Raw genomic sequence first — 12,131 nt, forward strand, 5'->3', positions numbered from 1 at the left:
ACTATTATTATATTACAATAATATTAGTGAAATTAATTTATTAACTGAATAAATATAAATTTATAAACATTTACACAAGTATATACATAGACTCAATTATGGGCTAAATCTGTGCATGCAGATTCCTTGTGGGCCTACTCATACTGTACATCAAGCTTTTAATGGCCTATTTGATACATAGTATAAATATGAAAGAAAAAGAGCTCTGTTGTATATAAGATTTAAAAAATAGCAATTTGTTGTTCTTGTTATTTAACCACAAATGTATATAAATAGACATTCATCTTTATAACTTGTATATTTATAAGAAATCTGTACATACAATTAATCATCCACAGCTCTTTTGTCTAATTGCATCTCTGTCTAATGTTTGTCCTGTTTAGTCATATTTATTTTGTGTTGTCACTTGTCAATTTATGTACACTGGAAAAAAGCTTCTGTTAAAAAACAAATTCCTTGCGTGTGTAAAGCACAATTGGCAATAAAACTAATTCTGATAAAGTACTCTATACTAAGTATAGCTTAATACTTAGTAACGCAAGACATGTTACATGTTAATATCACTTATTGCCCTAAATAGTCCAAAAGATGTCTTTTTATATGACAGTAGGTCACATGAATGCTTGGTTTTATGAAGAAAGCTGTATATTTTAATGGGAGTTGGCGAAACACAATGCAGACTAAACTGTTAGCCCTCCTGTGTTATCTTAAATCATTTTTAAATATATCCCAAGTGCTGTTTAATAGAGAGAAGATTTTTTACCAGGTTTTTAAACATGATAATTTAAACTTATTCATTTAGAGGTTAGCACTGTCGCCTCATAGCAAGAAGATCGCTTGTTGGAGTCCCAGCTGGGTCAGTTGGCATTTCTATGTGGAGTATGCATGTTCCTTCGTGTTGGCATGGGTTTCCTCCGGAAGCTCCAGTTTCCCTCACAGTTCAAACACATGCGCTATAGGTGAATTGGATGAACTAAATTGGCTTTAGTGCATGAGTTTGATTGTAAGAGTGTATGGGTGTTTCCCAATACTGGGTTGCGGCCGGAAGGGCATCTGCTGCGTAAAACATATATAGGAATAGTTGGTGGTTCATTTCGCTGTGGTAGCCTCTGAAATAGAGACTAAGGCCCTTTCCCAATTCTACCCCATAGCCCTTCCCCTTACCCCTCGTTTTGCACGTTCCCGTGAAGGGGTAGGGTTGTCCCAATTCTCTTTAGCTTGAAGGCGTAGGGTTAGGGGGAAGGGGTGAATACATCTTCGAACAAAGATTTTTCAGGACCACACTCGAAAATTTCCCAGAATACACTAGCTACAGCTGCACCTGGAAGTCAGGAGATGCACAACTTAGTATTCTTTGTATTTTTACAACAAACAAGCATATGTTTTAATATATTCATAACCGCGTTCATGTTTTACCATCATGCTTTTAAAAAATGCTAAAATAAAAACTGCTAAATTTTGCGAGCTACACTCCCTAATAATATCTCCTGTACAGCAGTCCCACAACATTCTGAAACTCAATAGCCTGTCAGTAATGTCTAGTGGCTGCCCTTCCCCTTAACACTCAGTTTTAAGGGCCAAGGAGAAGGGGTAGGGGTACAAAAATAGAATTGGGATTGGGCCTAAGCAAAATGAAAATGAATGAAATTAATTAGTTTATTAGGTCTTTTAATTATCCTAGTATATGATATTTAAGAAGTTGCATGATACTAGGTTTCAGCCTAAAGTGCTATTTAAAGGCTTAACTAGGTTAACTGGGTTAAATAGTCAAGTTAGGTTAGGTGTAATATCTGTATTTATCGTTTTTTTATTTAATATTTTATTTGGACTTCATGGCTTGTTTTTTGCTATTGCGTCCCATTTATGTTAGTTTGTAACCACCAGTTTGTAAAATATTTGAATTTGGCTAGTCATTTGATTGATTTGGCTAATCATTGGAGAACAGTGGTTTGTTCTTTAGTCAATGGTAAAAAAATATATTTCTTAAAAGGGCTAATAATATTGACCTTATTTTTATTTTTTATTCCAACCAAACAAAAGAAAAATTAGACTTTCTCCAGCAGAAAAATATAATAGAAAATACTTACATACTTTTTAGTATTTATTTGATCATATTTTATTCATATACGAAATATAATACAGAAAGCTTTCTAGAGTTAATCAGTCAACACTTAAGTTTCTCTCCGCGTTCACTTTACATAAACCACAAAGCCCAATATTTCTAAATATGAGGTCAGAAAAGTTATAATATTCTGGCCTGTATATTTCCACTATGAAGCAACAAAACAAATTTTGAGAAAAGCTGCCACAAAATCCATCATTTCAGGCCCTATAAAACAGAAAAATGCCCCGTGAAATTTTGGTGAGACGGAATATATAAAGTGATGAAGAAAAGCGTACGAGATGGCCTCGATCATGTCCACTCCCATCTCCACACAGCAGTGTGCGTGATCGGCCCTCGGCTCCGGAAGCCCAGACACACAGTAATAACAGTCCCCCAGGATCTTGATCCGCAGACAGTGGTTTTCCTAGGAATTCAGACATAAAACTCGCATTAATACAAGTATTACTGAGGAAATCTGCACTAATAGGATGCTATGATGTGCGTGTCCATGTGGGTGGCTGCAGGGGCTGGTTATCTACAGTTGATAAAGTGTTTTTTATAAAGGATTTTTGAAGGATATTGGCCTATTGTTATTATTATTTCTACTATTATTATTATTATATTGATGACATATGAAATGATTTGTGCTTGTTTTCCTCTGCTTTTACATTTAGATTACCTTCAAGGTTATCTAAAGCTCAAGAAAAGTTAATTTTGCAAAACATTAATAAATTATCAAACCTGAGAAATTCTGCAAAAACAGTAACAGGGTTGCAGTAGGAGATAAATTTAAGACATTTTTTAAGACCATTATAAAAAAAATTAGACTCATAAAGGGCTAAAGGCTAAGGAATTTTTCAAATGGCCCAGATGGCTTTGATCAAAAAGAATTATTATAAATTAATATAATTAATAATACATTAATAATAAAACTAAAATATTTTAGATTTTATTTCTTAGCAAAATATTTTAAATATTGTGTAAAAACAAGAAAGATCTAGTTGTATCTATATACTTTTTTCCAACATAAAGTTTCTTTATAATTAACAAAATGAACAAATGTTTTAAAAGTTTTAAAAACTATAATAAACTAAACCTATGCACAACTATCTGTCCAGGTCAGTGTCCTCAGCAGTAAATACAGTACATGGAGCACTTTTAAACAAATGTTATTGTAAGAAAATAAATTAAAACCACTATGACAAATAGAGTTAAAAATTACCTTTTTGAATAAAAGGTTTAAAGTTTTATTAAGATGATTTTTTTGGTGATTTTATGGGTTTTGGCCAGATTGTGTAGCAATACATGAACAAAAGAAAACGAGGACCTGTTTAAAAAGATTTAAAAACCAACAACAGAATATTTCAGTAAATTTAAGACTTTTTAAGGCCAAATATTTGTATTTTGAGATTTAAGACATTACGACTTTTTAAGACCCCACAGAAACCCAGAGTAGAAATTTGATAGTATAAATATAACAAATATAATAAATATTACACTACATTATAAAGTATAATAAAACACATTAAATAAATAAACAAGAAAATTTCATTTTGCAAAACACTAATAAATGATCAAACCTGAAAAATAATTCAAAAAGAGTAGAGATTTGACAGTATAAATATAACCAATATTATAATATATTATAAAGTAAAATAAAACTAAACAAATAAATAAATAATAAAAGTTCACTTTGCAAAACACTAATAATTTATAAAACCTGACCAAACTGCAAAAATAATAGAAATGTATTTGAATGTATAAATATATTAAATAGTTTAATAATAAATAACATGTAAATAAATAAACAAGAAAAATTATTATTGTTTTGCAAAATGAATTTGTCTTGTTTATTTATTTATTTGTTATTTATTATTAAACTATTTATTATATTTATACAATCAAATTTCTTTTTTTATAAAAAAAATATTTTTGCAGTTTTGTCAGGTTTGTTAAATTATTAGTATTTTGCAAAATAAATTATTAAATAAATTAAATAAAGATTAAATAAATCTTTTTTTTTTTAGAAATTTGAAAGTATAAAATGAATATAATAAATTGTTTAAATAGTATAACAAATAAAACAAATAATATTTCATGCCTTTTTACATACATGAAAATGTTACCACTGACTTTAATGCCCAGAATACAGAAATAATTATCAGTATATCAGTACTGGCCTAGTATTTAACAGGTAAAAAATTCTGTTTTAGTCTTTCTGACTCATTTATCATTTATTAAAATTTAATAAGTTTGTAAAAATGTAATTTAATAAGACATATTCTCTACAAAAAGATTATTTTATTTTAGTTTCTTATTATTTTGTTTAAGCATGTATAGAGTTTTAAATTGAGTTTTTGTGTGATTTATGTGATGACATTGAATGTATTTTTGTTGCCTGTTTTTTTCTGGAATATGTGTAATGTGAACGCTGATGTAGTTGTGTGGTGAAGCCAAAGATAAATTTCCACTTGTGGATTATAGGAAAGTAAAGTTTTTGAAGCTTTTGATATTAATTAAAGGATTTAAAGAATAATTTGCTTCACATGTTATCACAAAAACCCCATAGGAACCATTAGGAATTTAAAAATAAATAAATAAATAAATAAATAAATAAAAATACAATAAATTAAACAAATTAATTATATTATTGTTATTATTATTAATATTTTGATAACATATAAAATGATTTTTGCAGTATTGTAAAAAAACAAAATATTTAAACAAATATTTAAAAAACAAATATTATAAATAGAAAAATAAAAAAAACTATAAGAACAAATATAAAAAAACTATATATAAATATAAAAATAAAAATACATAAAAAAAGTTCTCCCTTTCTTGTAGGTATATTTAGGATTATCAAGTTATATAATCATTGGTTATATGATAGGGTTATTTAAATTTCTATTGATAATATGAAGCAACACATTTCCTAAGCACAACCTAAATGTAAGTTGCTCCCAAAAAAAAGAATACAATAAAAAACTGAATTGATGTTCTCCACCTACCCAAGCCAATTTATCGAAGCGAGCGAAAAGCTCATTAAGGGTCATCACCAGCTCCTGAGCGGTGCACTGAGACGCCAAACTTGTGAAGCCCTCAATGTCCGCAAACAGGATACTAAAGATAGGACAGACAGAGAAAATGAAATCAATAATCATAGAGCACCTTGTCTGGGTCACTGAAGTTGGTCTGATGAACTAACTGGGCAAAAGCATTGATTCAGCTGACTTTCCGTACAGAGGACGGCCACTCTCCATACTTCAGCCTATCCCTCAATTAGAGAAAGCAGGACACAGAGGAGGACAGAGACAGAAACTCATCAACTACAATTTAACAAACGACAGAATGGACACACACTTTACCATGAGACAACAGATGGCACTGTAAGACAAACTTACACAAATAGTAGAAATACTATAAATAGCATCAATTTCACTTAGAGACAAAGTGTACACAAAGTGTAAAAATCTGATAATATAAACATTATCTTCTTTATTTAGATCAAACTGCGCATTTGCATTAAATGTTGTGGTCTAAATATTCATAATTTTAGTTAGATATACAGTAGCTGCTGAATGGTAACAACTTGATAGAATTGATTTTATTTATAAATAAATGCACAAATATTATAATTAATTCATTTATTTTGCTTTGGTTTGTCCCTTTATTTATCAGGGGTCAACACAGAGGAATGAACTGCCAACTTATCCAGCATATGTTTTATGCAGCAGATGTCCTTCCAGCTGCAACCCAGTACTGGGAAACACCCATACACCCTCACATGCACACATACACTTTGGCCAATTTATTTTATTCAATTCAACTATAGCGCATGTCTTTGGACTGTGGGGGAAACCGGAGCACCTGGAGAAGACCCACACAAACACAGGGAGAACATGCAAACTCCACACAGAAATGCCAACTAACCCTGTCGGGACACAAACCAGCGACCTTCTTACTGTGAAGCCACACTGAGTCACCGTGCTGCCCAATATTATAACTGTAAATTGTATAAATATCAAAAATATTACGGCCCCGAACCACAACAAAAAATCTTAAGGGTCAATAATAAAAATAAAATTATACACCATTAAAGTGATTAATAAAGCTATCCATTAGCATATGGTTGCTAGAATAGGACACAATTCCGTCAGCTATCCAAGTAGATAAATCTATTTGCAATCTGAAAATGTAATATTATATTTAAAGTTTTACAATAAGAATTTTTCAAAAAGTTGTCCAAACCAAGTCAAAGATTACATTTTGATATATTTATGGTGGTAAATTTATTGTTCACCAATAAATTAAATGTCTTCATGGGACATGATTGTTACTTGATTTTACTTTTATGGCAAAAATCAGTAGAATATTAATCATTTTAACTCACACAATGTATTGTTGGCTATTCCTACAAATACACTTAAGCATTTTGTATAAATATACAGTTTATTCAGACAAAACTCACATTAATAATATAGATTTCATAATATTTTTGTATCATAAATACTGTGCTTTATATACACTTAATAACAATCGGTCTATTTTTTAAGTATAGTGTAAATAATATACATTTTAAACAACTAATATACATTGTTTACATCTGTTTACATTACTCCACAATCAGTAACATATATTGTTTACATTCATATATATATACACACACACACATTTCATAGTTATACTTCTGTCATTTCTTTGTATATATGTATATGTGTATGATGTGTATATTATGTTTATGACTTCACTGTGGACGGCAAAGTAGGAACTTCATTGTACAGGGAAACTTGTTTCCTTACTGTGGACATGACAATAAACAAATTGAATTGAAATTGAATTTAGACAAATTAAATGAACATTATACACTCAGTATATATCATAAATATAAACTATTTATCTAAAAGTATTTTTAAAAATTATTGTTGTCCCTGCAATAGTACTGGTGTTTTTTTAGACACAACTGCATAAAAAGCATATATTTGACAGTATAAATATAAAAAAATATTAAATGTATGGCACTGTTGCCTCAAAGAGAACCTATTATGCCCCTTTTACAAGTTGTAAAATAAGACTCTGATGTCCCTAGACTGTGTATGTAAAGTTTCAGCTCAATATACCCCACAAATAATGTTTTATAAGTCTTCGAAACTGCCCCTTTTAGGCTTTGATCCTAATTGTGTCATTGTGTTGCACTGTGGCTTTAAATTTTTCAAAAAAGGGCAGAGCAAATGCCTGTGTGCCAGCATAGTGACAGATCCAAAAACAGGACTAACGCACTATGCTAATGAGGGAGAGATCGTCACTAATGGGCGGGGCTTTGCCCTCTGATGAAACGTACAAAAGGGAAAAGGTCAATCAAAGTGTTACTGCAGACTGTTTTAATGAAGTGTGATTTTAAAATATTAAATGAATACATTTTCATTATTAGAAGCTGGTTATATTCTCAGGCTGCCATCGCACAACTGAGTTTAAACACCTTATGAAAGTGTTTTTTGCATAAAAGGTCCCCTTTAATAAATGCATGGTGAAATTCACAACCCTTGGAAAGCAGAATCCCTCCACCACAGTTCATGACATTCAACATTTTCACACATCCAAGTTTTCCTCCTCGCGCAGATGCTTGGAGTTGGCTCCGGTTATACGGGACAGCATGTTCATACGCACCGAATTCCTCGCGTAACTGCATTACTAAAGCGGCCTGCTGTCATTTCATGCAGCTTTCTGCTAATTGATTGTGTAACTTCGGGTACATCATAACAATTTGCCATATCCCAACTTGACCCTCAGAGACAAAAAAATAAAAGAAGAGAGAAAAAGTCACGTCTCAAGGACTCGCCATGTGCTAATCTGTGTTTAAGCATTCAATAAAGCTCAGCCTTGGGAAAGATAACCTTAAGCGCTATCAGTGTCTACTGTGCCTGTGTTTTATCCCGTGTCTGCTGAGTGTTATGACAGTGTCAGCTCACATTCGGGAGGTGTGAGGAAAACACTAACAAACACTATGGGCTGCTCAGGCCATCTGTGTGTATAAAGAGCTGGGCAAAACAGTAAAGTCTTCAATTAATAGAGTCTTTTTTTTTTTTTTTTAAAGTGGTCGATTAGCTATTGATTCTGAACAGCCAGAAATTGATCTTTTTTTCTAAGGGGTTTTCTAAGTGTGGGATCTGAGGTGAGCATTTTACATTGCTACTTATTTAGCAAACAAATTTATCCAGTGACCCACTCACACAGACACACATTCATTCATTAATTTTCCTTCGACTTAGTCCCTTTATTCATCCCGGGTTGCCACAGTGAAATGAATCGCCAACTTATCCAGCATATGTTTTATGCAGCGGATGCCCTTCCAGCTGCAACCCTGTACTGGGCAACACCCATACACATTCATTTAGACACATACACTACCAGCATTTTTTATTTATTCAATTCACCTATAGAGCATGTCTTTGGACTGGGGGGGAAACCGGAACACCCGCAGGAAACCCACGCGAACACAGGGAGAACATGCAAACTCCACACAAAAATGCCAACTGACCCAGCCAAGGCTCGAACCAGTGATCTTCTAGCTGTAAGGCGACAGTGGTCACAGACATGCGTTGTTTACTCAAATTCGTTTCAGTGCTGGGACTCTGTGACCTTTGGACCACAAGTCTAACTCTCTAACCATGAGACCACATTCCACTCATTTTAAAAATTGGCTCATTTTACAATGCTAGAAGAAATTGGGAATCCATTCAGCCAATCTCCGGGTCTGGCGATAGCACTTTTAGCTTAGCTTAGCATAAATCATTGAATTGGATTAGACCATTAGCATCTCGCTAAAGCAAGAATTTCGATAATTGACTTTTCTGTAGTTACATCTTGTACTAAAACTGATGGTAAATAAAAAGTTGCTTTTTCTAGGCCCATATGGCTAGTGACTATACCATTTTATATGATTCTGGAGTAATACTCAAAGAACTTTGCTGCCACACCATGGTAGCAGGCACGATGATATTACGCAATGCCAGAAAATCATCAATTTCCATCAATATAAACACACAGTGATCATCCCTTGTAACAGATACATTTGTGAGAGACAATTCAGAACATCTTTACTAAACTGTATGTATTGGCCCATTTCCAATGAGTGGTATGGCACAATACGGGTTGGGTCAGTACGCTTTTATGGACGTTTCTATTGTCAAAAGATACCAAAAAGCAAACCGTAATGTACCACTTTTTGGGTACCCTTTTCAAAGGGATGAGCTAAAGTATGAGACTTATTATCATGTTAGTATGAAGCAGAATATGGCTGAAAGCGGTCAAAGTAAAATGAGAGCGCCGAAGTGCTTGCTGATGCTAGAAAATATGCACAAAATATGTAACAATGTTGTAGTGGGTTTTGGATATTTTGGACTGTTGGACTGGATGTTTGCAAACTATTCTTTAGAGCTTTATCAATTTATGTTGAATGTATTTAATTTGTAGAATCAATATGTGTGTATGTGTCTTTCACTTTGAAAAACCTGGCTACATTTCATATTATGAGTAAATAGTATACAGTATATGTCTGAATTAAAGAGGTGGCTTCTGTTTTAATGCAAAGAATTAGCATTAAATGAACAGCTCTGGAGTGTACCTGACATTGTCGTGTTTCTGGATGTAGATCTTGTGGAACATCATATCCTCTTTCTTGGCGTTGATGTCGGCCTTCATCTCCATGGCAACATGCCTTGGCAACACAGAGAGCAGCAGGCGCTCCTGGATCAGGTTTGAGAGACACCAGTCAACACGAGGGAGACTACATCCATGCATGAGTAGTAAATTAATAACTTTTTTATGAACATTAACAAATCAGTGAAAGACGTATGTGAGTGTGTATCTAAATAAATAAAAATAAAATAAAAATTCAGAAAAGCAAGATATTAAGACTAAAACTTGTATTACACATGCATTCATGTGTTTAATCATATCTATAAATGATTTATAAAACATAGTTCAGGTCCTTGATTCTGATTGGTCAAGCTGTGTTTGAAGCTGTTGTAAATTACTCTATAATCACACACCTGTGACTGTTGCTTGGCAACCATTTTGTTATCAGCACCAGAGACAAAAAATTGTGATATTTATAAAACCCTTGCTAATTTGCGGTTATAAATTAACCATAAACCCCAGTATCTTGTTTCTTATTGCATTAATATACTCTGTAATAAAATACAGGTTATAAAAAATTATACAAATGTATCAACTATTCTATATACAGTCTGTGAGGACACATTAAAATATCTTTTTAACTCACACACACATATACTAACCTATGCAAGCTCAAAGATTATACATTTACATAGATGCACAGATGTTTGTTGGGGATAAAGATGTATTTATATTATTTTATTATTGACTATTTTTATTATTAAGTATTACTCGGCCGCCTGAATTATTAGCCTCAATAATTATGAGGCCTAAAATATACACTTGTGACATGATAAATAATAATACAGACTCAGCGCTCATATATATATATATATATATATATATATATATATATATATATATATATATATATATATATATATATATATGTGTGTGTGTGTGTGTGTGTGTGTGTGATGTATAAAATATATTTAAAAATCCATCTTGTGAAAGGAATAATCTTGTAAAAGGATAATAATTTTGACAAATAATTAAAACAACTGTACAAGTATAAAACCCACATTTGACAATATATATTACAATCTTTCATAATCACTACAGGTATTTTCATGACATTAATTAATTTACTTTGATTAGAATCATAACTTTCAAATGCTTGTTTTTTATCTTTGCAGTTGGACTTCCATTTACTTATTAACTTAATACTATTGAGAGTTTAAAAGTAGCATTAGACATGATGCAATGTCCAAAGACGTCCGTTTTTATTTGTCCGGCTGAAGCAAGAGCAGTGCTTTAAACAGGATGATGTTAAATCTGCAACTCTTCTACAAGGTTTTGCTGTGAGCTCAAGCTGCTATCAGCAGGCTTCATGCACATTCATGAGGTAAACAGGCTGTGTTTGTGTACCTGCTGCTGGTTCTCTCTCTGAAGGTGGATTCTGGCCTGGATGTATCCTCGGGTCTCCTTGAAGGCCTGTCTCTGAGACACCTCTGCTGGGTAATGCGTGCAGATGCCAATGATGTTGGTGCACAGGAAAATCATCGCATTGGCACATAACTATACACAGACAGACAGAAAAAGAGAGAGAGAGAGAGAGAGAGGGAGAGAGAGAAAGAAAGAAAAGGGAGAAAGAAGAGGAATCGAATGATGAATTTTGCACAAGAACAATGAAGAAACTGACAGTTTGTGTTTGTGATTGAGATTTATAGATCAACATTATTATATAGGTCACATATTTTACTGTTGAGCACGGACATGCTGAATCGTATGGCAAAACACTTCACTTGTGAAATAAAAGCAGGTCATTGACCAATCAAACAGCTTACAGCTTGGTTAAATCAAAGCAGAACTTTCATTGGTGAGGTATAATAAAAAATAAATAAATGATAAAAATAATAATAATAATAATTATTATTATTATTATAAAAATAATAATATTATACACAGGTACCCAAAACAACAGCAACAATTTTAATCTGTTGAATGTAAAATAATCCCAATTATTGGATTATATAGATATAATGTGTATATATTGATCATTTGACTATAGCTGAAGACAAATAGCTTAATTACCTTAATCCGTGTATTTCTGAACTTCACTATTTAAAACATGACCAAAACAGACAAAAAAAATTTACCTTCAAAAAATAAAACGTGATTAAGTGGCAAATGTTTATATATATATATATATATATAACCTATATATAATCTATATATATATAATCTATATATATATCACTCATACGGCCTCCTCACCCTAGTGTATTACTCCACCCACACGAATAAACTCACTAGTTTGACAAATATTTCTGCTGTTGGACAACTTTTTAGGCTTTTTTAGTCAAGAATGTAGTTGTTTAGATTGCAACTATGCAGATTATTTATAAGC

At 32.2% G+C, this 12,131-nt stretch overlaps 1 protein-coding gene across 2 annotated transcripts in view; it reads right to left on the bottom strand.

The window, feature by feature from the left end:
- Positions 1-12,131, bottom strand: part of adcy6b (adenylate cyclase 6b) — a 101,078-nt gene that overhangs the window by 34,471 nt on the left and 54,476 nt on the right. For both annotated transcript variants that reach the window (XR_015523664.1, XM_087307269.1), the window contains exons 4-7: positions 11,150-11,299; positions 9,729-9,850; positions 5,116-5,227; positions 2,401-2,528 (exon numbers count right to left, since the gene is read on the bottom strand). Coding sequence is in view for 1 of the 2 variants with exons in the window: in XM_087307269.1 (XP_087163395.1) it covers positions 2,401-2,528; positions 5,116-5,227; positions 9,729-9,850; positions 11,150-11,299 (512 nt within the window). In the remaining variant the exon portion in view is untranslated. The remainder of the gene's footprint in view (positions 1-2,400; positions 2,529-5,115; positions 5,228-9,728; positions 9,851-11,149; positions 11,300-12,131) is intronic.

The sequence above is a fragment of the Danio rerio genome, chromosome 23, assembly GCF_052040795.2.
Source record: "Danio rerio strain M-AB ecotype USA chromosome 23, GRCz13ab, whole genome shotgun sequence".
NCBI classification, from domain to species: Eukaryota; Metazoa; Chordata; class Actinopteri; order Cypriniformes; family Danionidae; genus Danio; species Danio rerio.